General features: G+C 45.6%; 1 protein-coding gene across 1 annotated transcript in view; it reads right to left on the bottom strand.

Annotated features, from left to right (window-relative positions):
* znf385b (zinc finger protein 385B) overlaps positions 1-26,045 on the bottom strand; it is a 157,061-nt gene that overhangs the window by 99,626 nt on the left and 31,390 nt on the right. Inside the window, exon 2 of the mRNA XM_021579542.2 lies at positions 17,722-18,090. Coding sequence (XP_021435217.2) covers positions 17,722-18,088 — 367 coding nt within the window. The 5' untranslated portion in view covers positions 18,089-18,090. The remainder of the gene's footprint in view (positions 1-17,721; positions 18,091-26,045) is intronic.

Here is a 26,045-nt window from a genome sequence, read left to right as displayed (position 1 = left end):
ACTAGTTAGGCTAGAGGCTGAAGTGAATCCTTCCTACTAGTTAGGCTAGAGGCTGAAGTGAATCCTTCCTACTAGTTAGGCTAGAGGCTGAAGTGAATCCTTCCTACTAGTTAGGCTAGAGGCTGAAGTGAATCCTTCCTACTAGTTAGGCTAGAGGCTGAAGTGAATCCTTCCTACTAGTTAGGCTAGAGGCTGAAGTGAATCCTTCCTACTAGTTAGGCTAGAGGCTGAAGTGAATCCTTCCTACTAGTTAGGCTAGAGGCTGAAGTGAATCCTTCCTACTAGTTAGGCTAGAGGCTGAAGTGAATCCTTCCTACTAGTTAGGCTAGAGGCTGAAGTGAATCCTTCCTACTAGTTAGGCTAGAGGCTGAAGTGAATCCTTCCTACTAGTTAGGCTAGAGGCTGAAGTGAATCCTTCCTACTAGTTAGGCTAGAGGCTGAAGTGAATCCTTCCTACTAGTTAGGCTAGAGGCTGAAGTGAATCCTTCCTACTAGTTAGGCTAGAGGCTGAAGTGAATCCTTCCTACTAGTTAGGCTAGAGGCTGAAGTGAATCCTTCCTACTAGTTAGGCTAGAGGCTGAAGTGAATCCTTCCTACTAGTTAGGCTAGAGGCTGAAGTGAATCCTTCCTACTAGTTAGGCTAGAGGCTGAAGTGAATCCTTCCTACTAGTTAGGCTAGAGGCTGAAGTGAATCCTTCCTACTAGTTAGGCTAGAGGCTGAAGTGAATCCTTCCTACTAGTTAGGCTAGAGGCTGAAGTGACTCCTTCCTACTAGTTAGGCTAGAGGCTGAAGTGAATCCTTCCTACTAGTTAGGCTAGAGGCTGAAGTGAATCCTTCCTACTAGTTAGGCTAGAGGCTGAAGTGAATCCTTCCTACTAGTTAGGCTAGAGGCTGAAGTGAATCCTTCCTACTAGTTAGGCTAGTGGCTGAAGTGAATCCTTCCTACTAGTTAGGCTAGAGGCTGAAGTGAATCACTGACAGGGTGAAAAACAGCAGCCTGCCAACGGGGGTGACAAAATTGAGAAGTGGCTTGTACAAAGTGACACTTGTGAGAAATAGGGACAATGTTGCTAGTCACAGCAGTGTGAGTTAACATATGTGTAATAATAACAATAATATGGTGGGTACTTATATTGGTCCTATTTCATGTACAGGTGTGTATTAATACATTTGTGAATTCGATTTTTTTTTTGCATAACCCAACTCCCCCTGAGACACCCTCGGAGAGTGGGGTCACGGCCAGGGTCTGCCATTATCAACGGTGACTGTTACGTTCCCCAGTTTCTGTGTTGTGGGTTTGTATGTGTGTGTATTTCAAGAAATGGCTTCCCGGATTCCTAAAGCAGCTGATTGGTCGGCCCCATCGCTGATTGGAGCTCTGACCCCTCCCTCTCGTCAGGGGAAACAGCTGTCTCTTCAATTACCAACTCCTTCTCCAGCTTGGGAGGAGAGCTTTTTTTTTATGTCCGATGTTGGTTGTTGGTCAGTGAAAGTTTTGTTGATATTATTTTTTAGCTGCTCCTTCAGAGGTATGTGTATGCCAATAGGACTTAGTGTTTGTGGTTATTGAAATTTCACGCTTAGAGTATTGGGAAATTATTCTGTGTTTCATATGTTCCTGGGGGGTAAGGGAAACGCACCTTGGGAGTGTTTAGGCAAGAGGCCTGCGGGCATGCATAACCCATAGTATTTAATCTGTCTAAACACACTAGTTAAGACCTGGGGGGACCACCTCCTGTATTTTGGTTAGTGCGCCAGGTGGTGCTAAAGGTTAGGTTAGAAGTGGGAAGTTAAGAGAGGGGACTCCTTAACTTTTACGTTCTTTGCTTTGGTTCCATCCAGCCCCTTTTCCCCACATTACCGTGTGTTAGGAATAATAAATTCCCTGTAAATGGTATTTTTCTCTGCCTCTGTTGTCCTTCCCCGCACCTACGATCACATACTTTTTTCACTCTCCGGGAAGTTGAGATGTAGCGGGGTGTTACGTTCCCTCCAAGAGGTGTACGTAACAGCGACCCTGGAGCAATTAGGGTTAAGTGCCTTGCTCAAGGGCACATCAGCAGATTTTTCACCTTGTTAACTCTAGGATTTGAACTAGTGACCTTTCGGTTGCTGCCCCAACATTCTAACTGCTAGTGAGTGTGTCACTGGTGCCATCAGCTGCCAGACAGAAGTATGTAACTGAATACTAGACCCTGATAGACAGGACAGGCCTACTCCTAATGTTAAAGCACGATATCATGGTTTCATCCACTCACCATTCTCAAGATCTATGTGTAGGTCTGGCAGGCAATAATAAATAAATAAATAAATAAATAAATAAATAAATAATAAATAATATAAACAAGAGTAAAAGAAAAGGCATGAAGCTTTCAACATGATTTACTTTCCATTCTTTCTCTCTGCAGGGAGATAAGGACATTCCATCTTTGTTCTAGCAGCTGAGCTAACAGCTTGTTGGTGAAGTGTCTTCTAACATGGTTGACTATTCAGAAGTGGCCAACGTGTTACGTGCTGTAATATCCTTCCGTAAAGAATTGTCAATAGGCTACAATATCTTTGTCAAAAGCGATAATCTCAAAAGAGCTATTCAAACAAAATTCACATACATTACTGTTTCAGGAGGTGACAGCTGCTCAACAACATTCTAGGAGACTGACTAGCACACTACTAGGCTCAACGCCAGCTCTACTTAAGTCACGCCTCTGATTCGTCAATGAGAATACAGTGTGATGTCTGGGATAGCACCACAAGACTAGTACACTACTGAATGAAACGCAGCTGTAACACATTCATGTTTGTTTGTTTGTTTGTTTTGTGTAATCATGTCAAGATATACAAATAAATGGATGGATAGACAGACGGTGGAATGGAGATGGGAACTAAGAGGCACAGCCACAGGCTGACTGGGTAAGGAGGAGTGTCTGGGTAGGATAAATGAAATGTGTGGAGAGAGAGAGCCAAGCCCAGGTGCAGTTCAGTGTGCCATGGCCACACTGTGACCCCCAATGTGTGTTATTACTCAAAACCTTTGAGGAAACCCATTGCACTTCATACACAAGTATGTGGACACCCCTTCAAATTAGTGGATTCGGCTATTTCAGCCACATCCGTTGCTGACAGGTGTATAAAATCGTGCACACAGCCATGCAATCTCCATAGACAAACACTGGCAGTAGAATGACCCGTATATAACAGCTCACTGACTTTCAATGTGGCACCGTCATAGGATGCCACCATTCCAACAAGTCGATTTGTCAAATTCCTGCCCTGCTAGAGATGCCCTGGTCAACTGTAAGTGATATTATTGTGAAGTGGAAACGTCTCGGAGCAACAACGGCTAAGCAGCGAAGCTCAAGGAATGGGACCGCCGAGTGCTGAAGCACGTAGAGCATAAAAATCCTCAGTTGCAACACTCAGTACGGTGATCCAAACTGCCTCTGGAAACAACATCAGCACAAGAACTGTTCGTCAGGAGCTTGAAATGTGTTACTATTGCTGAGCAGCCGCACACAAGCTCACCATGCACAATACCAAGAGTTGGCTGGAGTGGTGTAAAGCTACCCACCATTGGACTCTGGAGCAGTGGAAACGCGTTCTCTGGTGTGATGGATCACGCTTCACTATCTGACGGATCTGGGTCTGTCGGATGCCAGGTTTGACAGATGCCCGAATGCATAATGTAAAGTTTGCTGGAGGAGGAATAATGGTCTGGGGCTGTTTTTCATGGTTCGGGCTAGGTCCCTTAGTTCCAGTGAAGGGAAATCTTAACTCTACAGCATACAATGACATTCTAGACCATTCTGTGCTTCCAACTTTGTGACAACCGTTTGGGGAAGGCCCTTTCCTGTTTCAGCATGACAATGCCCCAGTGCACAAAATGAGATCCATGAAATGGTTTGCCGAGATCGGCGTGGAAAACCTTGACTGGCCTACACAGAGCCCTGACCTCAACTCCATTGAACACCTTTGGGATGAATTGGAATGCTGACTGCAAGCCAGGCCTAATCGCCCAACATCAGTGCCCGACCTCACTAATGCTCGTGGCTGAATGGAAGCAAGTCTCCGCAGCTACGTTCCTTCCAAAAAACAAAAACATCTAGTGGAGAGCCTTCCCAGAAGAGTGGAGGCTGTTATTGCAGCAAAGGGGAGACCAACTCAATATTCATGCCCATGATTTTGGAATGAAATGTTCAACGAGCAGGTTGGACTGTTGGTCATGTAGTGTATATCTGACAGTGGAGGCTGCTGAGGGGAAGACTACTCATAATAATGACTGGAACGGCTCAAATGGAATGGCATCAAACTATGTGTTTGATGTACTTGATACCATTCCACTGATTCCGCTCCAGCCATTACCACGAGCACGTCCTCCCCAATTAAGGTGTCACCAACCTCCTGTGGAGGTATAATTTCCCAGTGTTCCTTGCCTTTTCGAGTGAATTGTAGTGTTACCGCCCATGACTGTATTTGTTAGTGACATAGGCATCATTGTTGAATTCATTAATTTTCTATCCTGTGGCCTTCACCAAGTAAGTTCTGAGGCAAATATTATCATTAACCTCTTTATGACAATACATTGTATATCTCATAAGGCTTTAATTTGAGGTCTAGCTTTACCCTAACACAGCGGCCTGAAACTCATGGTTTACAGGCCACGTCAGGTCTGCAAGTGGGGTTGCGCATTTCTGCTAACTGTCCAGTAAAATAATCCTGGTTGGAAGATTTCCAGGAATCTTCCAACCAGGATTTCTGGAAACCTAGGACATCTACCATAATTTTGTAACCCTACCTTCAAGTCATATTATGCAGGCTTGCAGAATGACTGCCAGGGTTAGGAACAGTGTTAGGAGAATACCTAAGCCATTTAAACTAGAACAACTATTTTAGTAAAGGGTGCAATAAATCTAACTAAATGATTGGATTAGTTAAGAAAACAGTATGTTATTTATCTTTGTGTAGCATAAGATTGTTCAATCACTGAATGTACAAACAAAAACACAGGTATTCAAAACAATTCCAAAAGATCTACCTGCAGTAGAGCATGCAGGGTAAAAAGGTCATTTGTTATCATAACTTAAAAAATAGTTGATATGACTTCTCATTTAGTTTTGAGTCAGTACCACCTACACATTTTAAGTAATAATGACTTTTCATTGACTTAGAGTTCAACTTACAGTCAGCCTACCCTGCTGGCCCAAAACAGCCTGCCAGTCCTGCATTCCAAGATAAACAGCCAGCCCAGCCAGCCGCCTGAGAAAAACAGCCAGCCAGAAACAGCCAGCCAGCCCCGTTGCCCGAGCTGAGCCCAGACAGGAAGTGGCAGCAGGCACTACAGTGGAGGCCAAGCCTAAGCAGCTTAATGAGGAAGGTTTTTCAATGCCAAGGTATTAGTATATCAACAAAATGTTGCCTTAATATCCTACTACAAAATGTTTGTAATGTTAATATGTGGCAGGTCTGTGGTCTGTCATGCTGTGTAAATGAGAATATATGCACTGTGCCTAATGTGAAGCACTTCTGGAGGGAGCCTTGGCCTTGAGCAGTGATGAGTACACACATAAAGACATAAGCCTTTGTCTACCTTGGCGAGGAGAGAGAAATACAACATATTTGTTTCCAAACATCAAACAAAACAGAAAAAGCTTTTATTCAAATGGTTGTTTAATCCAAGGACATATAAAACTGAATTCCCAGAAAGCCTCTACCAGTTCAGTACACTCTACAGTCAGTGAGCATCTACTAATCTAAGACTTACATTCTAAACAGTCTGAAATGCCAGTCTGCTGAAGCAAGCCATGGTAAGGTATTAGGCGTACTGTAGAGGCCTACACGGGTCCAAAAAGGTGGACCTGGAGCTTTCCCATCCACACCCGATATGCATAAATAAATACAAATGATTTAGAGACCCATTCCGAAAGGACTCGATGACAACTAGACCCAGTCGGATAAAGACCTGGTCCGATCCTTACCCAAAGGAGGAAAGCAATCCCCAATATGATTACAAGGTACCTGTCACGACGGCATCAAACCGGGTAAAGCTAGTTGAGCTAGATAACTAGGCTAATTGAGGCTGCATGCGCTTTCTCATCCTACACATACTGGCTGTCCTAAAAAAACAAATAGACTGACAGAAAGCCACCCTGCAAACATGGTAGATGACCTCATTCTGGCCTGGGGACCCTGTCAGAGTCATTCACCCATGATGTGTAGACAATTCACTTAACCCTAACAGCCCTGACAGGATTACTGGCCATCTTGTCCTGGCATGTCCTTATTGCCAGACACAGTAGCCACGAGGTTGGCCAGTAACTGGAGGTTTGCCTTGCCCTACACTACCCTGACCTTAGTGTGTGTTGCTGCTGGGATGATTAGGTGACCATGATGGTATGAGGATCAGATTAGGAATTTAGTCAGGACACCAGGGTTAACACCCCTACTCTTTCAATAAATGCCACAGAGAGCCAGGACACCCGTTTAAACGTCCCACCCGAAAGACAGCACCCTACACAGGGAAATGTCCCGAAACAATACCTGGGGTATTGGGATAGTTTTTTAGACCAGAGGAAAAGGTGCCTCCTACTGGCCCTCCAACACCACTTTCAGCAGCATCTGGTCTCCCATCCAGGGACCAACCCTGCTTAGCTTCAGAAGCAAGCCAGCATTGGGATGCAGGGTGGTATGCTGCTACACTCTTAAGAAAAATGGTTCCTCTGTGGAAAGGGTTCTACATAGAATCTACCAGGAACCAAAAGTGTTATACCTGGAACCAAAAAGGGTTCTTCTTTTTTTCTATGAGTGTAGTAGTACTATCCTGATCTACTCTGACCTGCCTTAACTGCTGCCCTTGTGTAACATGCCTGACCTGACCTGGTCATGTCCTTAGCATGTGTAGCTAGGCTGCCAGCAGATTGCATGACTCTCCTACACGACTTAGTAGGCTAATCTTGTTATATCTGGTTATAGGCTGACTGGTGCTTTGATCATGACTGCCTTCTCATGACAGCCTGCTAGTAGCTGGGTGGAAAAACAGGACATAGTAGGGTTTTGCATTTAGTATCCACAGACAGACATGGCCCTGAAGGTTGTCCTACTTCTAGTCAGACTCATGACAGCATGCTGGGTGAAGAGAAGGAGAGGACGGATATGCCACTAAGAGGACACTTTTATCCAAAGTGACTTACAGTCTGCAGCTGGAAAAATGTATGTTATGGCTTTACACTTCCTGTTATATTGTGGATAAAGAGTTAACTGTCTAACAGAAGACAGAGGGTGTTCTTTAATGGAAGCCTCTCCAACATAATCCAGGTAGAATCAGTAATTCCCAGGGAAGCTATCAGGCCCCATACTTTTTTCAATCTTTATTAACGTCATGCCACTGGCTTTGAGTAAAGCAAGTGTGTCTATGTATGCAAATGACTCAACACTATACACGTCAGCTAGCACAGCGACTGAAATGACTGCAACACTTAACACAGAGCTGCAGTTAGTTTCAGAGTGGGTGGCAAGGAATACATTAGTCCTAAATATTTCTAAAACTAAAAGAACTGCATTTGGGGCAAATCATTTACTAAACCCTAAACCTCAAGTAAATCTTATAATAAATAATGTGGAAATTGAGCAAGTTGAGGTGACTAAACTGCTTGGTTTAACCCTGGATTGTAAACTGTCATGGTCAAAACATATTGATACAACAGTAGCTAAGATGTCCATAATAAAGCGCTGCTCTACCTTCTTAACAGCACTATCCTATACAGAGAGCTAACATTAACAATATTAATGTCAATTTCTCCTGGCTCAAAGTGGATGAGGGATTGACTTCATCACTACTATTTATGAGAGGTATCGGCATGTTAATTGCATCACTCGGACACCCATGCATGCTCCACAAGCTACAAGAGTTCTCTTTACAGTCCCCAAGTCCAGAACAGACTATGGGAGGCGCACAGTACTACATAAAGCCATGACTATATGGAAGTAACTGACATCAAGTAACTGATGCAAGAAGTCAAATTAGATTTAAAAAACAGATAAAAATACACCTTATGGAACAGCAGGGACTGTGAAGCAACACAAACAGGCACCGACACATACATACACACACACGATAACATAAAATGAAATCAAAATCAAATTTTATTGGTCACATACACATGGTTAGCGGATGTTATTGTGAGTGTAGCGAAATGCTTATGCTTCTAGATCCGACAGTGCAGCAGTATCTAACAGGTACTATCTAACAATTCCACAACACAACCTAATACACACAGTCTAGTAAAGGAATGGGATAAGAATATATAAATATAAAATATATGGAGGGGCCGTGACAGAGCGGCTAAGATGCAATAGATCGTAAAGAATAGATAGTGAAGGATACAGTATAAGAGATAAGTAATCCGAAATATGTAAACATTATTAAAGTGGCATTATTAAAGTGACTAGTGTTCCATTTATTAAAGTTGCCAATGATATCAAGTCTGTCGGCAGGCAACCTCCTCTCTGTGCTAGTGATAGCTGTTTAACAATCTGAAGGCCTTGAGATTGAAAAACAGCTTCTATCTCTCTGTCACAGCTTTGAAGCACCTGTACTGACATTGCTTTCTGGATGGAAGCGGGGTGAACAGGCAGTGGCTCGGATGTGTACTGTCCTTGATGATACTTTTTGCCTTCCTGTGACATTGGGTGTTGTAGGTGTCCTGGAGGGCAGGTAGTTTGCTCACGGTGATGCATTGTGCAGACCGCACCACCCTCTGCGGAGGGTGTGGGCGATGCAGTTCCCGTACCAGGCAGTGATACAACCTGACAAGATGCTCTTGATTGTCCGCCTGTAAAAGTTAATGAGGGTTTTCGATGACAAGCCACATTTTTTCAGCCTCCTGAGGTTGAAGAGGCGCTTTTGCGCCTTCTTCACCACACTGTCTGTGTGGGTGGACCATTTCAGTTTGTCGGCGATGTGTACACAGAGGAACTTAAAACTTTCCACCTTCTCCACTGCTGTCTCGTCAATGTGAATAGGGGGGGTGCTCCCTCTGCTGTTTCCTGAAGTCCACGATCATCTCTTTTATTTTGCTGACATTGAATGAGAGGTTATTTTCCTGACACCACACTCCGAGGGCCCTCACCTCCTCCCTGTAGGCTGTCTCGTCGTTGTTGGTAATCAAGCCTACCACTGTTGTGTCGTCTGCAAACTTGATGATTGAGTTGGAGGTGTGCATGGCCACGCAGTCGTGGGTGAACAGGGAGTACAGGAGGGGGCTGAGAACGCAACATTGTGGGGCCCCAGTGTTGAGGATCAGTGGAGATGTTGGTCCGCCCCCAGGTGGTGAAGGTAGGAAACGTCAGGAAGTCCAGGACCCAGTTGCACAGGGCGGGGTCAAGACCCAGGAACTCAAGCTTAATGATGAGTTTGGAGGGTACTATGGTGTTGAATGCTGAGTTGTAGTCAATTAACAGCATTTTAACATTTTTACTTGTCCAGATGGGATAGGGCAGTGTGCAGTGTGATGAATATTGCATCGTCTGTGGATCTACTGGGGCTGCAAGCAGATTTAAGTGGGTCTAGGGTGACAGGTAGGGTGGAGGTGATATGATCCTTGACTAGTCTCTCAAAGTACTTCATGATGATGGAAGTGAGTGTCATTTAGTTCAGTTACCTTAGCTTTCTTGGGAACAGGAACAATGGTGGCCATCCAGCAGACTGGGATAGGGATTGATTGAATATGTCCATAAACACACCAGCCAGCTGGTCTGCACATGCTCTGAGGACGCGGCTAGGCATGCCGTCTGGGCCGGCGAGGGTTAACACGTTTAAATGTTTTACTTATTTCGGCCACGGAGAAGGAGGGCCCACAGTCTTTGTTAGCAGGCCACGTCGGTGGCACTGTATTGTCCTCAAAGCGGGCAAAAAGGTGTTTAATTTGTCTTGGAGCAAGACGTTGATGTCCGCGACAGGGCTGGTTTTCTTTTTGTAGTCCGTGACAGTCTGTAGACCCTGCCACATACGTCTCGTGTTTGAGCCGTTGAATTGCGACTCCACTTTGTCTCTGTACTGACGCTTTGCTTGTTTGATTGCCTTACGGAGGGAATAACTATGCTGTTTGTATTCGGCTATATTCCCAGTTGCCTTGCCATGATTAAATGCAGTGGTACGTGGGGGAGGGCCTTGTATGCATCGAGGAAGTTAGAGTAGCAATGGTTTAGGTAGCCTTGTTCTCAAATTAGCTTTGTTAAAATCCCCAGCTAAAATAAACGCAGCCTCAGGATATATGGTTTCCAGTTTGCATAAAGTCCAGTGAAGTTCCTGGATGGCTGTCTTCGTATCCACTTGCGGGGGGATATACACGGCTGTGCCAATAACCAAGGAGAGTTCTCTTGGGAGATAATACAGTCGGCATTTGATTGTGAGGAATTCTAGGTGAGGTGAACAAAAGGACTTGAGTTCCTGTACGTTGTTACAATTACACCATGAGTCATTAATCATGAAACATACACCCCCGCCCTTCTTCTTACCGGAGGGATGTTTATTCCTGTTGGCGCGATGCACTGACTCTGACAGCATGTCCCAAGTTAGCCATGTTTCCGTGAAACAGAGTATAATACAATCTCATATATCTCTTTGGAAAGCAACTCTTGCCCTAATTTCATGGACTTTGTTAACTAGGGACTGGACATTAGCAAGTAATATACTTGGAAGCAGTGGGTGGTGTGTGCGCATCCGAAGCCTCACTAGAAGACCGCTCCAGCACCCTCTCCTCCAGCGTTGCTTTGGGTCGGCCTCTGGAATCAGTTCAAATGTCCTGGGAGGTGCAGACAAAGGATCGCTTTGGGAAAGTCGTATTTCTGCTTGTGCTGGTAAATTGGTGTGTCTCTGATATCCAAAGTTCTTCCCGGCTGTATGTAATAGCACTTAAAGTTTTCTGGGCTAACAATGTAAGAAATAATACATAAAAAAACAAAATACTGCACAGTTTCCTTAGGACTAGAAGCGAAGCTGCCATCTCTATCGGCGACATCTTTCTACATACACACTATACACACACGTACACATGGATTTTGTACAGTAGATATGTGGTAGTGGTGGAATAGGGCCCAGAGGGCACACAGTGTGTTGTGAAATCTGTGAATGTATTATAATGTTTTTAAAATTGTATAACTGCCTTAATTTTGCTTGACCCCAGGAAAACTAGCAGCTGCCTTGGCAGGAACCAATGGGAACAACAAAATAGATACAGTACAGTGAATGCATAAGGAATCAATTCCTACAGGGAATTGAGCCCGCGACCTTGGCAGTGTTGTCATCGTGACACTCTTACAAGTGCTATGTGACACTCTTACGACTCCAAGCCACACGGGACCATAGCAAAGATTGGTCTATCCACTGAGGGACAGTAGATCTGAAGGTTGCCCTATGCAATCGCTGCAGGAATTGAACCCACAACCTTGGCATGGAAGGGTGTTGGGAGTACAGAGCAGGTTCTAGTATCTACTAAGTGAGGTTGTCCTACTCCTAGCCAGCTCATCAGAAGTCTCACTGAGTAGCTGTCTGGTTGGTTGACAGACAGACGTTTGATTGTGTTTGAATACCAAATTGTCCGTGCAGAGCTGCACTCATACGGAAAATTGGATCATTACATTTGCATAATTTATATTGCTCATACAGGAGATGTTTCTATGAGGGAGAAAAGTAAAGAAAAAGGTTTTGGACAGAATTGAACAATATGGGGGATGTTGTTGGTGTCACCATCTGTTTAGAGAGAGATGTAATGATGGGGAGCACACATACATGTACAAGTTCACACGCACACACATACACACACAAACAAACACACTCAGGAAGTATGTTCTCTTAGATAGCTTCAGTCAAATATGCAAAGCAAGGAAGCAGAAACAGGGTCAGTGTTAGAGACATCACCACTTCAGAATCAGAGCGACTGTCTGGCTGTTCATAATTTACTAGTTTCAACACGCCATTACATTTTCATTTAGGAGCCTTTAGTGTAGCTTTCCTAAACTGCAGGAGTGTGAAATCTGAATCATCATTGGCATTACACAGCACTCTTCCTTTTGAAAAACAAACCACTGAATGTTATTTTAAAGCAGATTCATTCCAGAATGGTTTAACTAAAAAAATTGCTTGGATAATCAAAATGTGATTCTGTTGAGTTCTTCCAGTCCCCTCTTCATCACCAACATTCGGCTTTGCTTTGTGACTAATTTCTGTTTTGTTGTTCATTTGTGTGCTTGTTGCTTACTGCAATTCAGATTTTAGCTGGCGGTGTATACATAATACTAAAGTATCACCCACGGCTGGGATGTTGTGAGGATCGTTCGTGAACAACTCCCTAATGACTTCATTCCAACAAACATCATGTTAGACCAACCTGTCAAATATGAATACATAAAAGGATGCAATGTAGCCCCTGACTCAAACAGACAACATATTACTCACTCAAAGTAAATAACAAACTTTCCCCCAAAAAAGATGCTGCTAAACATATTCTGTTCTAAATTACCCGGAATAATTATGACTAACTGCACGGGAGAAGTGAATACTCTTTGGTTACCCACAATGAACTTGACCACAGTTGCTGTTATCGCATGAAACCAACATTTTGAGATAAATATATTTTTTGAAGATGTGAATACTGCCATCTAGTGGAATGTTTGCTTAAGGTTTGCATCACACAGACCCTGAATCCCAAATGAACCCCTTCCTCCATCCCATCTGTCCCATCAGAGGGCAAGATGGAGCAGCAACCATATTGTTTACACCTATCCAATCCTATCAAAGTGCCTTGGCCGTAGGGGCGAGGGGTTGGTTTGGGGAGTGAGGGAACTAGGATAAAAGTTCCACTGCAGTTTATGCAACAAGCCCACTGCTACATCCTCTCATTAGGTTATCATCAGGCTGTTGTGATGATGAGTGAGAGGAGACCCCTCAGTATAAAGCCATGAAGTCCTGTTGTGGAATGATGCTTTAGTTGACCCAGTTAGTTGACCCGGTCAGATTACCTAGTTAGTTGACCCAGTTAGTTGACCCGGCTAGATGACCTAGTTAGTTGACCTAGTTAGTTGATCCAGTTAGTTGACCCGGCTAGATTACCTAGTTAGTTGACCCAGTTAGTTGACCCAGTTAGTTGACCTAGTTAGTTGACCTGGTTAGTTGACCCAGTTAGTTGACCCGACTAGATGACCTAGTTAGTTGACCTAGTTAGGTGACCCAGTTAGTTGACCTAGTTAGTTGACCCAGTTAGTTGACATAGTTAGTTTTCCCAGTAAGTTGACACTGTGAGACAGAAAGAAACTGTAGAATAGACATCATCAGTCCCTCCACACCAGAGACTGTGTGTGTGTGTGTGTGTGTGTGTGTGTGTGTGTGTGTGTGTGTGTGTGTGTCTCCACACCTCCAACACCAGAGCCTGTCTCCAGTCCTCCAGCTGTAAGCTGTAATTACATATGTCCGGCTCAGTCCACCCCAAATAATGGCACGGCTCATTAAAGTTTCAGTGCAACAGACACCCCTGCTGTGTTTAAAAATGTAGCTGTAGTACGGCTCAACTGTTGTGTGCTCGTTACATCATCCAATCCAACTTCACTCCAAACTAAGAATGACAGAAGGACACACTCTGATCAAATATAAGGAAGACAGCTGTTTTTCGACTGTCAACAAAAGGAGTCAGCATTTCACAGGAGCCCTTTATTCATACAGACTCTGCTTTTAGCAGGGTTCAGAGAGCCCGCTTTTCTAAAATTCTATACCCAAATACACCAGACAGAAATAGTGGATTCCTCTAATGTCTGCAAAGCCTGTCCTAAGAAGAAGGCTTTATGAATCCACTATTACATTCCATCATCTGACACACACACACACACACACACACGTGTCCACTACATTAACCCCCCCCAGCTGTACTGTAGGATGAAAAGTTTCAGCATGAGCTGCCTGTGAACACTTTTCCCTGTAATTGCTGTTTATTGAGGGTGTGTGTGGCCCCAGCACAGAGGGCTGATGTTGCTGCTACTGTGTGTGTGTGTGTGTGTGTGTGTGTGTGTGTGTGTGTGTGTGTCTGTGTCTGTGTGTGTGTGTGTGTGTGTGTGTGTGTGTGTGTGTGTGTGTGTGTGTGTGTGTGTGTGTGTGTGTGTGTGTGAGAGATGCCATGCGTGTGTGTGTGTGTGTGTGTGTGTGTGAGAGATGCCATACGAGGGGGTTGTTACAGCAGGACGGACACAGGCCACCTGACAACTAACCCCCATCAACCTCCCAGGGGCCATAGACCTTGTCACACACAAACATTCTCTCATGCAAGACATCAACAACCCCTCCTCTAAACCATCACTCACTGTCACTCACTCCACTCTGTCCTTTCAGCCTGGGAAGATAAAGAGGTAGGGTCTGTTCGGCTCCGACTGTCAATCAATCAGGAGTCATCTCACAGCATGTACATCATTCCAGAATCAGCCACACTGTTAAATAACTCCATGGCCATATGGAAAAAACTTGGATAAACTTAGATTATTCATCAAATTTCAGACAATATGTCCCTGTCTCTTCAAAACTATTAACTGTTGTTTACCAAGCTTTGATTTAGAGAGACTGTACATTTGCCTTATCTGTTTAAGTCTCTTTTTTTAAAGTGGTGCAATTTAAGCTACACCATGTTGAAGTAAAGCCAGTCTGGAAAGACTATCTTTATCCACTGACTGCAGTTGGAGCATTTTTTTTGTTGCACTAGTCTGCATAGAGTAACTCAACTCAACATTTCCACAGCCAGCCAGGCACTAAACAGTCATGATGAGTGTATTTAAACAAGGAGCCAAAAACCTGGGCTTAGCACTGAGCACTCTTTCATGAAATTGAGTGAGCTGCTAATTCACATGAAATCATCTGTTTTAAAGAGGAAATCGCTCTCTCTGTATGCACGTCACACACAAAGCATAAAGAAAACAACAAAAGGTCAAAGCAGAGAATTTGGCCCTCAGTCAAATATGTAGAATATGAAGAATATGAAAATCCTTAGGCCACTCCTGGTGAGAATATGGAGGCAGAGATTACAGCAGTAGGAAACAGAACACACACACACACACACTGATTGGCATGGGAAAGTAAACAAAATTGTCACATACACCAGATAGATACAGTGAAGTGTGTTGTTTTACAGGGTCAGTCATAGTAGTACAGCACCCCTAGAGCAAATTAGGGTTAAATGCCTATCAACGGATTTTTCACCTGGACAGCTCAGGTATCTGAACCAATAACCTTTCGGTTACCAATGCTCTAACCGCCTGGCTACCTGCAACCCAAAGTAGCTAAGTCTGTTTCATAATAGTCACCCCAAACACCCAACAAAAATACATGTATTTGCCACTCTCGTCAGGCACGGGGCACTGTAGACATGGAAAGGTTCACATTAATATTAATTTTCCCAAATAATAATTAGATAGGATCTCCATGCAAAGTTTGTCAAACCAAGCAGTGAAAGCAAACAACAAAATGGCTGAGAGGGATGACCAAGCCATGTGTGCGTCCCAAATAACACCTTATTCCCTATGTAATGCACTACTTTTGACTAGGCACTATATAGGGAAAAGGGTGCCATTTGGGACATACCCTTGGTTCTGAGTCAAATGCTGTAAACCAAACTCAGCATGCATCACCACCACCTCTAGTCTGTTAACGTCTCTAGAAGAGAAAGTACAACCGTCCAATCCTTGTAATTTCTATAGAGTTTCTATAGAGTTATCTGTGGACGTAGGAGAGTGCTAGTCAGCTCCCCCTTCAGAGACACCTCTCATCTGACATCAAAGGCACTTCCTCGTAAAATAAAGGGAAAAAAACAACTTTTGGCCACCTATGTTTACGTCTCTGGAGTAGAATACAGACCCTGTCATTTCTACAGTTGACGTCAGAAGTTTACATACAGCTTAGCCAAATACATTTAAACTCAGTTTTTCACAATTCCTGACATTTAATCCTATTAAAAATTCCATGTCTTAGGCCAGTTAGGATCACCACTTTATTTTAAGAATGTGAAATGTCAGAATAATAGTAGAGAGAATGACTTATTTCAGCTTTTATTTCATTCATCACATTCCCAGTGGGTCAGAAGTTTACATACACTCAATTAGTATTTGGTAGCATTGCGTTAACATTGTTTAACTTGGGTCAAATGTTTCGGGTAGCCTTCCACAAGCTTCCCACAATAAGTTGGGTGAATTTTGGCCCATTCCTCCTGACAGAGCTGGTGTAACGGAGTCAGGATTGTTGGCATCCTTACTCACACATGCTTTTTCAGTTCTACCCACAAATGTTCTATGGGATTGAGGTCAGGGCTTTGTGATGCCCACTCCAATACCTTGACTTTGTTGTCCTTAAGCCATTTTGCCACAACTTTGGAAGTATGCTTGGGGTCACTGTCCATTCGGAAGACCCATTTGCGACCAAGCTTTAACTTCCTGACTAATGTCTTGAGATGTTGCTTCAATATATCCACATAATTTTCCATCCTCATGATGCCATCTATTTTGTGAAGTGCACCAGTCCCTCCTGCAGCAAAGCACCCCCACAACATGATGCTGCCACCCCCGTGCATCACGGTTGGGATGGTGTTCTTCGGCTTGCAAGCCTCCCCCTTTTTCCTCCAAACATAATGATGGTCATCTTTGTACCCATGTGCAGTTGCAAACCGTAGTCTGGCTATTTTATGGCGGGTCTGGAGCAATGGCTTCTTCCTTGCTGAGCGGCCTTTCAGGTTATGTCGATATAAGACTCATTTTACTGTGGATATACATACTTTTGTACCCGTTTTCTCCAGCATCTTCACAGGGGCCTTTGCTGTTGTTCTGGGATTGATTTGCACTTTTTGCACCAAAGTACGTTCATCTATAGGAGACAGAATGTGTCTCCTTCCTGAGCGGTATGATGGCTGCGTGGTCCCATGGTGTTTATACTTGCGTACTATTGTTTGTGCAGATGAACGTGGTACCTTCAGGCGTTTGGAAATTGCTCCCAAGGATGAACCAGACTTGTGGAGGTCTACAATTTTTTTCTGAGGTCTTGGCAAATTTATTTTGATTTACCCATGATGTCAAGCAAAGAGGCACTGAGTTTGAAGGTAGGCCTTGAAATACATCCACAGGTACACCTCCAATTGACTCAAATGATGTCAATTAGCCTATCAGAAGCTTCTAAGGCATGACATCATTTTCTGGAATTTTCCAAGCTGTTTAAAGGCACAGTCAACTTAGTGCATGTAAACTTCTGACCCAGTGGAATTGTGATACAATAAGTGAAATAATCTGTTTGTCAAAAATTGTTGGAAACATTACTTGTCATGCACAAAGTAGATGTCCTGACCGACTTGCCAAAACTATAGTTTGTTCACAAGACATTTGTGGAGTGGTTGGAAAACGAGTTTTAATGACTCCAACCTAAGTGTAAACTTCTGACTTCAACTGTATCTGTGGATGTAGGAGAGTAGCAGCGTTCCCTTCCCTGGGCAGGCTTTGGTAGGCAGTACGGACCTCAGAGCCAGGTCTCCCTTGGGAGAGCTCTCTCTTCTGACCTCAATGACACTACCTGGTTAAAGGGGCAATCTGGGATTGAAAAATCAATGAAGTGGTCACCCCGCCATGTGTTCAGGCAGCCAAGGGATGGGTCTGGAGAAATGAAACCAAACAAATAGAAAGACAAATTTGACATTAAGGGTTCACTGTGGGCCTACCTGTACTACTGCTGGTGGTGCTGGTACTAAGGGTTAGTGTAGAGGTGGGTAGAGACCCAGTAGCTGGTCTTGGAGCCGGAGGAACCTCCCCATTGTTCATCTGTTTGATCCTCTTCAGGTGGGACCTCCCGTTATAGTGCACCTGGGCCTGAGCCTGGGAGTTCAGCTGGATGTTACACACATCACACATCGAGTAGAACAGGTTCTTCTTCTCCTGCTGCTGTTGCTGTATATCCATGTTGATCTGGGCTTGGCTGTTGGTGGTAGGTTCCATCCCGATCAGCTGATTCAGCTCCAGACAGCCTTGAAAGGGGAAGGCCATCTGGCCATGCTCTATGAAGTGGGCAGGACTCAGCGGTGTCTTCATACCTGCAGTAGATAATGACAACAATGGATTAGAATGATAGACTTCGCTACCAGAAAGCAAGCTTGGTGCAGGCAAATACACCCACTCGCACGGAAAAGCCCCTGTGACTGTGTGATGAAGCTAGAGCTTCCTGTAGTAGAGCAAGAGCTCAGCTCCACCTATGATGGTATCGCTATACTATCTGACAGTCACACAGCGTCCTTCATACTGTCTGACAGTCGGGTCCCACAGCGTTCTTCACACTGTCTGACAGTCTGGTCCCAAAGCGTCCTTCATACTGTCTGACAGTCTGGTGCCACAGCGAGCGTCCTTCACACTGTCTGACAGTCTGTTCCAACAGCGTTCTTCACACTGTCTGACAGTCTGGTCCGACAGCGTCATTCATACTGCCTGACAGTCTGGTCCCACAGCGTCTTTCATACTGTCTGACAGTCCGGTCCTACAGCATCAATCATACTGTCTGACAGTCTGGTCCCACATCTTCATTCATACTGTCTGACAGTCTGGTCCCACAGCGTCCTTCACGCTGTCTGACAGTCTGGTGCCACAGCATCCTACTCACTATCTGACAGGCTGGTGCCACAGCGTCCTTCACACTCTCTGACAGTCTGGTGCCACAGCGTCCTTCATACTGTCTGACAGTCTGGTGCCACAGTGTCCTTCATACTGTCTGACAGTCTGGTGCCACAGTGTCCTTCATATTGTCTGACAGTCAGTCTGGTGCCACAGAGAGCGTCCTTCATACTGTCTGACAGTCTGGTCCCACAGCGTCCTTCATACTGTCTGACAGTCTGGTCCCACAGCGTCATTCACACTCTGACAGTCTGGTGCCACAGCGAGCGCGTTTCATACTGTCTGACAGTCTGGTGCCACAGCGAGCGTCCTTCATACTGTCTGACAGTCTGGTCCCACATCTTCATTCATACTGTCTGACAGTCTGGTCCCACAGCGTCCTTCACGCTGTCTGACAGTCTGGTGCCACAGCATCCTACTCACTATCTGACAGGCTGGTGCCACAGCGTCCTTCACACTCTCTGACAGTCTGGTGCCACAGCGTCCTTCATACTGTCTGACAGTCTGGTGCCACAGTGTCCTTCATACTGTCTGACAGTCTGGTCCCACAGCGCCCTTCATACTGTCTGACAGTCTGGTACCACAGCGAGCGTCCTTCATAATGTCTGACAGTCTGGTCCCACAGCGCCCTTCATACTGTCTGACAGTCTGGTGCCACAGGGAGCGTCCTTCAAACTGTCTGACTGTCTGGTGCCACAGCATCCTTCAAACTGTCTGACAGTCTGGTCCCACAGCGTCTATCATACTGTCTCACAGTCCGGTCCAACAGTGTCCTTCACACTCTCTGACAGTCCGTTGCCACAACGTCCTTCACACTGTCTGATAGCCTTGTGCCACAGCGTCCTTCATACTGTCTGACAGTCTGGTGCCACAGCGTCTTCATACTGTCTGACAGTCTGGTGCCACAGCGTCCTTCATACTGTCTGACAGTCTGGTGCCACAGCGTCCTTCATACTGTCTGACAGTCTGGTGCCATAGGGTTCTTCATACTGTCTGACAGTCCAGTCCCACAGCGTACTTCATACTGTCTGACAGTCTGGTGCCACAGCAAGCATCATTCATACTGTCTGACAGTCTGGTGCCACAGCGTCCTTCATACTGTCTGACAGTCTGGTCCCACAGCATCATTCATACTGCCTGACAGTCTGGTCCGACACCGCCATTCATACTGCCTGACAGTCTGGTCCCACATCTTCATTCATACTGTCTGACAGTCTGGTCCCACATCTTCATTCATACTGTCTGACAGTCTGGTCCCACAGCTTCATTCATACTGTCTGACAGTCTGGTCCCACAGCTTCATTTATACTGTCTGACAGCCTTGTGCCACAGCGTCCTTCATACTGTCTGACAGTCTGGTGCCACAGCGTCCTTCATACTGTCTGACAGTCAGGTCCCACAGCGTCCTTCATACTGTCTGACAGTCTGGTGCCACAGGGTTCTTCATACTGTCTGACAGTCTGGTCCCACAGCTTCGTTTATACTGTCTGACAGTCTGGTGCCACAGCGTCCTTCATACTGTCTGACAGTCTGGTGCCACAGCGTCCTTCATACTGTCTGACAGTCTGGTCCCACAGCGTCCTTCATACTGTCTGACAGTCTGGTGCCACAGGGTTCTTCATACTGTCTGACAGTCTGGTGCCACAGCGAGCATCATTCATACTGTCTGACAGTCTGGTCCCACAGCGTCAATCATACTGTCTGACAGTCTGGTCCCACAGTGTCTTTCATAGTGTCTGACAGTCTGGTGCCACAGCGTCCTTCATACTGTCTGACAGGCTGGTGCCACAGCGTCCTTCATACTGTCTGACAGTCTGGTGCCACAGCATCCTTCCTACTGTCTGACAGTCTGGTGCCACAGCGTCCTTCATACTGTCTGACAGTCTGGTCCCACAGCATCCTTCATACTGTCTGACAGTCTGGTCCCACAGCATCCTTCCTACTGTCTGACAGTCTGGTCCCACAGCGTCCTTCATACTGTCTGACAGTCTGGTGCCACAGCGAGCATCATTCATACTGCCTGACAGTCTGGTCCCACATCTTCATTCATACTGTCTGACAGTCTGGTCCCACAGCATCCTTCATACTGTCTGACAGGCTGGTGCTACAGCGTCCTTCACACTGTCTGACAGTCTGGTCCCACATCATCATTCATACTGTCTGACAGTCTGGTCCCACAGAGTCAATCATACTGTCTGACAGTCTGGTCCCACAGCATCCTACACACTGTCTGACAGGCTGGTCCCACAGCGTCTATCATACTGTCTCACAGTCCGGTCCAACAGTGTCCTTCACACTCTCTGACAGCCCGTTGCCACAACGTCCTTCACACTGTCTGATAGCCTTGTGCCACAGCGTCCTTCATACTGTCTGACAGTCTGGTGCCACAGCGTCCTTCATACTGTCTGACAGTCTGGTGCCACAGCGTCCTTCATACTGTCTGACAGTCTGGTGCCACAGCGTCCTTCATACTGTCTGACAGTCTGGTGCCACAGCGTCCTTCATACTGTCTGACAGTCTGGTGCCACAGCGTCCTTCATACTGTCTGACAGTCTGGTGCCATAGGGTTCTTCATACTGTCTGACAGTCCAGTCCCACAGCGTACTTCATACTGTCTGACAGTCTGGTGCCACAGCAAGCATCATTCATACTGTCTGACAGTCTGGTCCCACATCTTCATTCATACTGTCTGACAGTCTGGTCCCACAGCTTCATTCATACTGTCTGACAGTCTGGTCCCACAGCTTCATTTATACTGTCTGACAGCCTTGTGCCACAGCGTCCTTCATACTGTCTGACAGTCTGGTGCCACAGCGTCCTTCATACTGTCTGACAGTCAGGTCCCACAGCGTCCTTCATACTGTCTGACAGTCTGGTGCCACAGGGTTCTTCATACTGTCTGACAGTCTGGTCCCACAGCTTCGTTTATACTGTCTGACAGTCTGGTGCCACAGCGTCCTTCATACTGTCTGACAGTCTGGTGCCACAGCGTCCTTCATACTGTCTGACAGTCTGGTCCCACAGCGTCCTTCATACTGTCTGACAGTCTGGTGCCACAGGGTTCTTCATACTGTCTGACAGTCTGGTGCCACAGCGAGCATCATTCATACTGTCTGACAGTCTGGTCCCACAGCGTCAATCATACTGTCTGACAGTCTGGTCCCACAGTGTCTTTCATAGTGTCTGACAGTCTGGTGCCACAGCGTCCTTCATACTGTCTGACAGGCTGGTGCCACAGCGTCCTTCATACTGTCTGACAGTCTGGTGCCACAGCATCCTTCCTACTGTCTGACAGTCTGGTGCCACAGCGTCCTTCATACTGTCTGACAGTCTGGTCCCACAGCATCCTTCATACTGTCTGACAGTCTGGTCCCACAGCATCCTTCCTACTGTCTGACAGTCTGGTCCCACAGCGTCCTTCATACTGTCTGACAGTCTGGTGCCACAGCGAGCATCATTCATACTGCCTGACAGTCTGGTCCCACATCTTCATTCATACTGTCTGACAGTCTGGTCCCACAGCATCCTTCATACTGTCTGACAGGCTGGTGCTACAGCGTCCTTCACACTGTCTGACAGTCTGGTCCCACATCATCATTCATACTGTCTGACAGTCTGGTCCCACAGAGTCAATCATACTGTCTGACAGTCTGGTCCCACAGCATCCTACACACTGTCTGACAGGCTGGTCCCACAGCGTCTATCATACTGTCTCACAGTCCGGTCCAACAGTGTCCTTCACACTCTCTGACAGCCCGTTGCCACAACGTCCTTCACACTGTCTGATAGCCTTGTGCCACAGCGTCCTTCATACTGTCTGACAGTCTGGTGCCACAGCGTCCTTCATACTGTCTGACAGTCTGGTGCCACAGCGTCCTTCATACTGTCTGACAGTCTGGTGCCACAGCGTCCTTCATACTGTCTGACAGTCTGGTGCCACAGCGTCCTTCATACTGTCTGACAGTCTGGTGCCACAGCGTCCTTCATACTGTCTGACAGTCTGGTGCCATAGGGTTCTTCATACTGTCTGACAGTCCAGTCCCACAGCGTACTTCATACTGTCTGACAGTCTGGTGCCACAGCAAGCATCATTCATACTGTCTGACAGTCTGGTGCCACAGCGTCCTTCATACTGTCTGACAGTGGTCCCACAGCATCATTCATACTGTCTGACAGTCTGGTCCCATAGTGTCATTCATACTGTCTGACAGTCTGGTCCCACAGCGTCTATCATACTGTCTCACAGTCCGGTCCAACAGCGTCATTCACACTGTCTGACAGTCTGGTCCCACAGTGTCCTTCACACTCTCTGACAGTCTGTTGCCACAGCGTCCTTCACACTGTCTGACAGCCTTGTGCCACAGCGTCCTTCATACTATCTGACAGTCTGGTGCCACAGCGTCCTTCATACTGTCTGACAGTCTGGTCCCACAGCGTCATTCATACTGTCTGACAGTCTAGTCCCACAGCGTCATTCATACTGTCTGACAGTCTAGTCCCACAGCGTCATTCATACTGTCTGACAGTCTGGTGCCACAACGTCATTCATACTGTCTGACAGTCTAGTCCCACAGCGTCTTTCATACTGTCTGACAGTCTGGTGCCACAACGTCATTCATACTGTCTGACAGTCTAGTCCCACAACGTCATTCATACTGTCTGACAGTCTGGTGCCACAACGTCATTCATACTGTCTGACAGTCTGGTGCCACAACGTCATTCATACTGTCTGACAGTCTAGTCCCACAGCGTCATTCATACTGTCTGACAGTCTAGTCCCACAGCGTCATTCATACTGTCTGACAGTCTAGTCCCACAGCGTCATTCATACTGTCTGACAGTCTGATGGCACAGCGTCATTCATACTGTCTGACAGTCTGGTGCCACAACGTCATTCATACTGTCTGACAGTCTAGTCCCACAGCGTCATTCATACTGTCTGACAGTCTGGTGCCACAACGTCATTCATACTGTCTGACAGTCTAGTCCCACAACGTCATTCATACTGTCTGACAGTCTGGTGCCACAACGTCATTCATACTGTCTGACAGTCTGATGGCACAGCGTCATTCATACTGTCTGACAGTCTGGTGCCACAACGTCATTCATACTCATTAAACTGAGAATTGCTGCATACCTAAAACTCACAAAATATCCTTTCATAAGCATGAAGAAAATCAATAATGCTGCATTTAAAGCAGCAAATCTTTGGAAATGCTTGCAAATCTAAACCCACTTTACTTCTTGTATCATATCTCTCAGGCACCAGGGGTATATCTACAGTATCTTTATTCAGAGTGTGAATTATACCGTGACCTTTGGTGTCTCTATTTACTTCAGTGTGAATTATACCATAAGCTTCGGGGGTCTCTATTTACTTCCGAGTGTGAATTGTACCGTGACCTTCGGGGGTCTCTATTTACTTTCACGCGTGCACACATCTTTTTTATTGGCCTAATAGTAAAGACATGTCATTTGAATGTAAAACATCTCTTATTATCTAACAAAATGACTTTTTTTGGAGAAAGAAAAGTTGGGACACCTGAAAACGTGCTGAGATACTGGACTGTGCAGCCACATGGGGAAAAAATGTTAAAACCATGACACAGAAGTGGGGGTGTTCGTTTGATTTGGTATAAGCTATTATTTTATATTTTACCACTGTAGCGGTACACATTGCATTTGAAACAAATAGCAGAATTAGCATTATTTAGAGACCCCACCAAGGTTTGACTTTGTTGCATTTAGGGGGGCTCATGTCTCATTCAAGGGATCTGAGACCCCCCTTGGCCCCCGTAATGCGCACTCTGTCTGTATCTATAGTTAGTTATGATATCAGGATGAAAGGAAAGGAACATGCTTTTGATTGACTGGAATGGCCAAGCCAACTTCCCCTTGCAGTAGCTTCCTGTGCGTGATACTGTTTGTCTGCGTCCAAAACAGCACCCTATTCCCTATGTGGTCAAAGGTAGTGCACTATACAGCATAGGGAATATGGTGCCATTTGGGATGCAGTTTGTATCTGTGATGATATAGTGAAAATGGAGGCTGTATTGTATGAGGGAGGAGCCATAGTGCAGTGTGGCCATGTTACATGTCCCTCTCACTGGACAGTAAAATAATCCTTCTGACACACGCACAAACATACTCCCTCTGACACAGACAGACTGGGTAATCTCTATGAGCAACTGCAGGCTTCTAATCCCAACAGATAAACTTCCTCCGGGCTTAGTGTTGTGGCCATTCAGTTTCATTTACTACTAATCCCTTCCCTCAGAACACCTTTACATTTCACACAACAGTCATGCAAGTAAGAAGAACACTTAGAGAAATAATACATTCTGAATTGCTTTGTTGGGAATGCATTCGTTGTCTGACTCTGTGGCAGGAAGATGTCGTGTGTGTGTGTGTGTGTGTGTGTGTGTGTGTGTGTGTGTGTGTGTGTGTGTGTAGGCTCTCCTTCTTGAAGGGTCGGAAACAGGGACAGATCTGACAACCCGGTCATTCCATTAGACAGGGAGTCAGGGGTCTAGAGGGACAGGGAGGCAGAGGGAGGGAAGGGGGCCAGGCATTGTGGCCTCTCACACCACCAGCCCACATCAACATACACACACTAGTGAGGTTATGTTTGATGCTGCAGCTCTGAGGCATGCACCGATGCCTGTATAACTTTATCAGAGGCAAGTGTTCAATGACGTCCGAATCTTTGTTTCCACCTGATTGGTTTGGTATTGGTTTCGGTAGTAGACAAAAAGGCTACTCTGTGCATGCTCTAAGGTGTGTGGGACATCATCTATAATAACTTGGCTGCTCTAAATTATTTTGACCAGCAGGTGCCACTAGTGATCAAAGCCTTGATTAATGAACCTATTTTAGCTTCAAGAATCTTTGTTTCCCCATCACTAACACACACCATGACAGTGACCTCCAGCAACAATGACACATTACTAGGCTTCCTCAACTGCAAAGGGTACTCTTCTCCTTGAAGATGGTACACAGCAAACTCGACAGTGTTGAATCAACACTGAGAGTGAGAACCCATATAGACACTGGAACAAGGTTAATGATAACATTTAGGATCTTACTTGGTGAAGTTCACAGACTACAGATGAATGCACAAAGTATATCTATGTCACTAGCAAATTCAGTCATGGATGATAACTTTACAAATCACAAAAAAATGCAAGGAAGTCTGAGAAATATGCAAATAAAGCTTCACACTAAGCATTGTGTTAAGTCAACACTGTTCAGAGTCTATATCGGTCCACACTTTCAATGTTAATTTAACAGTGGGGAATTTGCTGGGTACTTAATGGTATTCCATTGGGTATTATAACAATACTTTACAACAAATACCATGTTACAATCTTTCTACTTGCTCTTT

The sequence above is a fragment of the Oncorhynchus mykiss genome, chromosome 22 (assembly GCF_013265735.2).
Source record: "Oncorhynchus mykiss isolate Arlee chromosome 22, USDA_OmykA_1.1, whole genome shotgun sequence".
NCBI classification, from domain to species: domain Eukaryota; kingdom Metazoa; phylum Chordata; class Actinopteri; order Salmoniformes; family Salmonidae; genus Oncorhynchus; species Oncorhynchus mykiss.
This window is presented reverse-complemented; position numbering and strand designations above follow the sequence as displayed.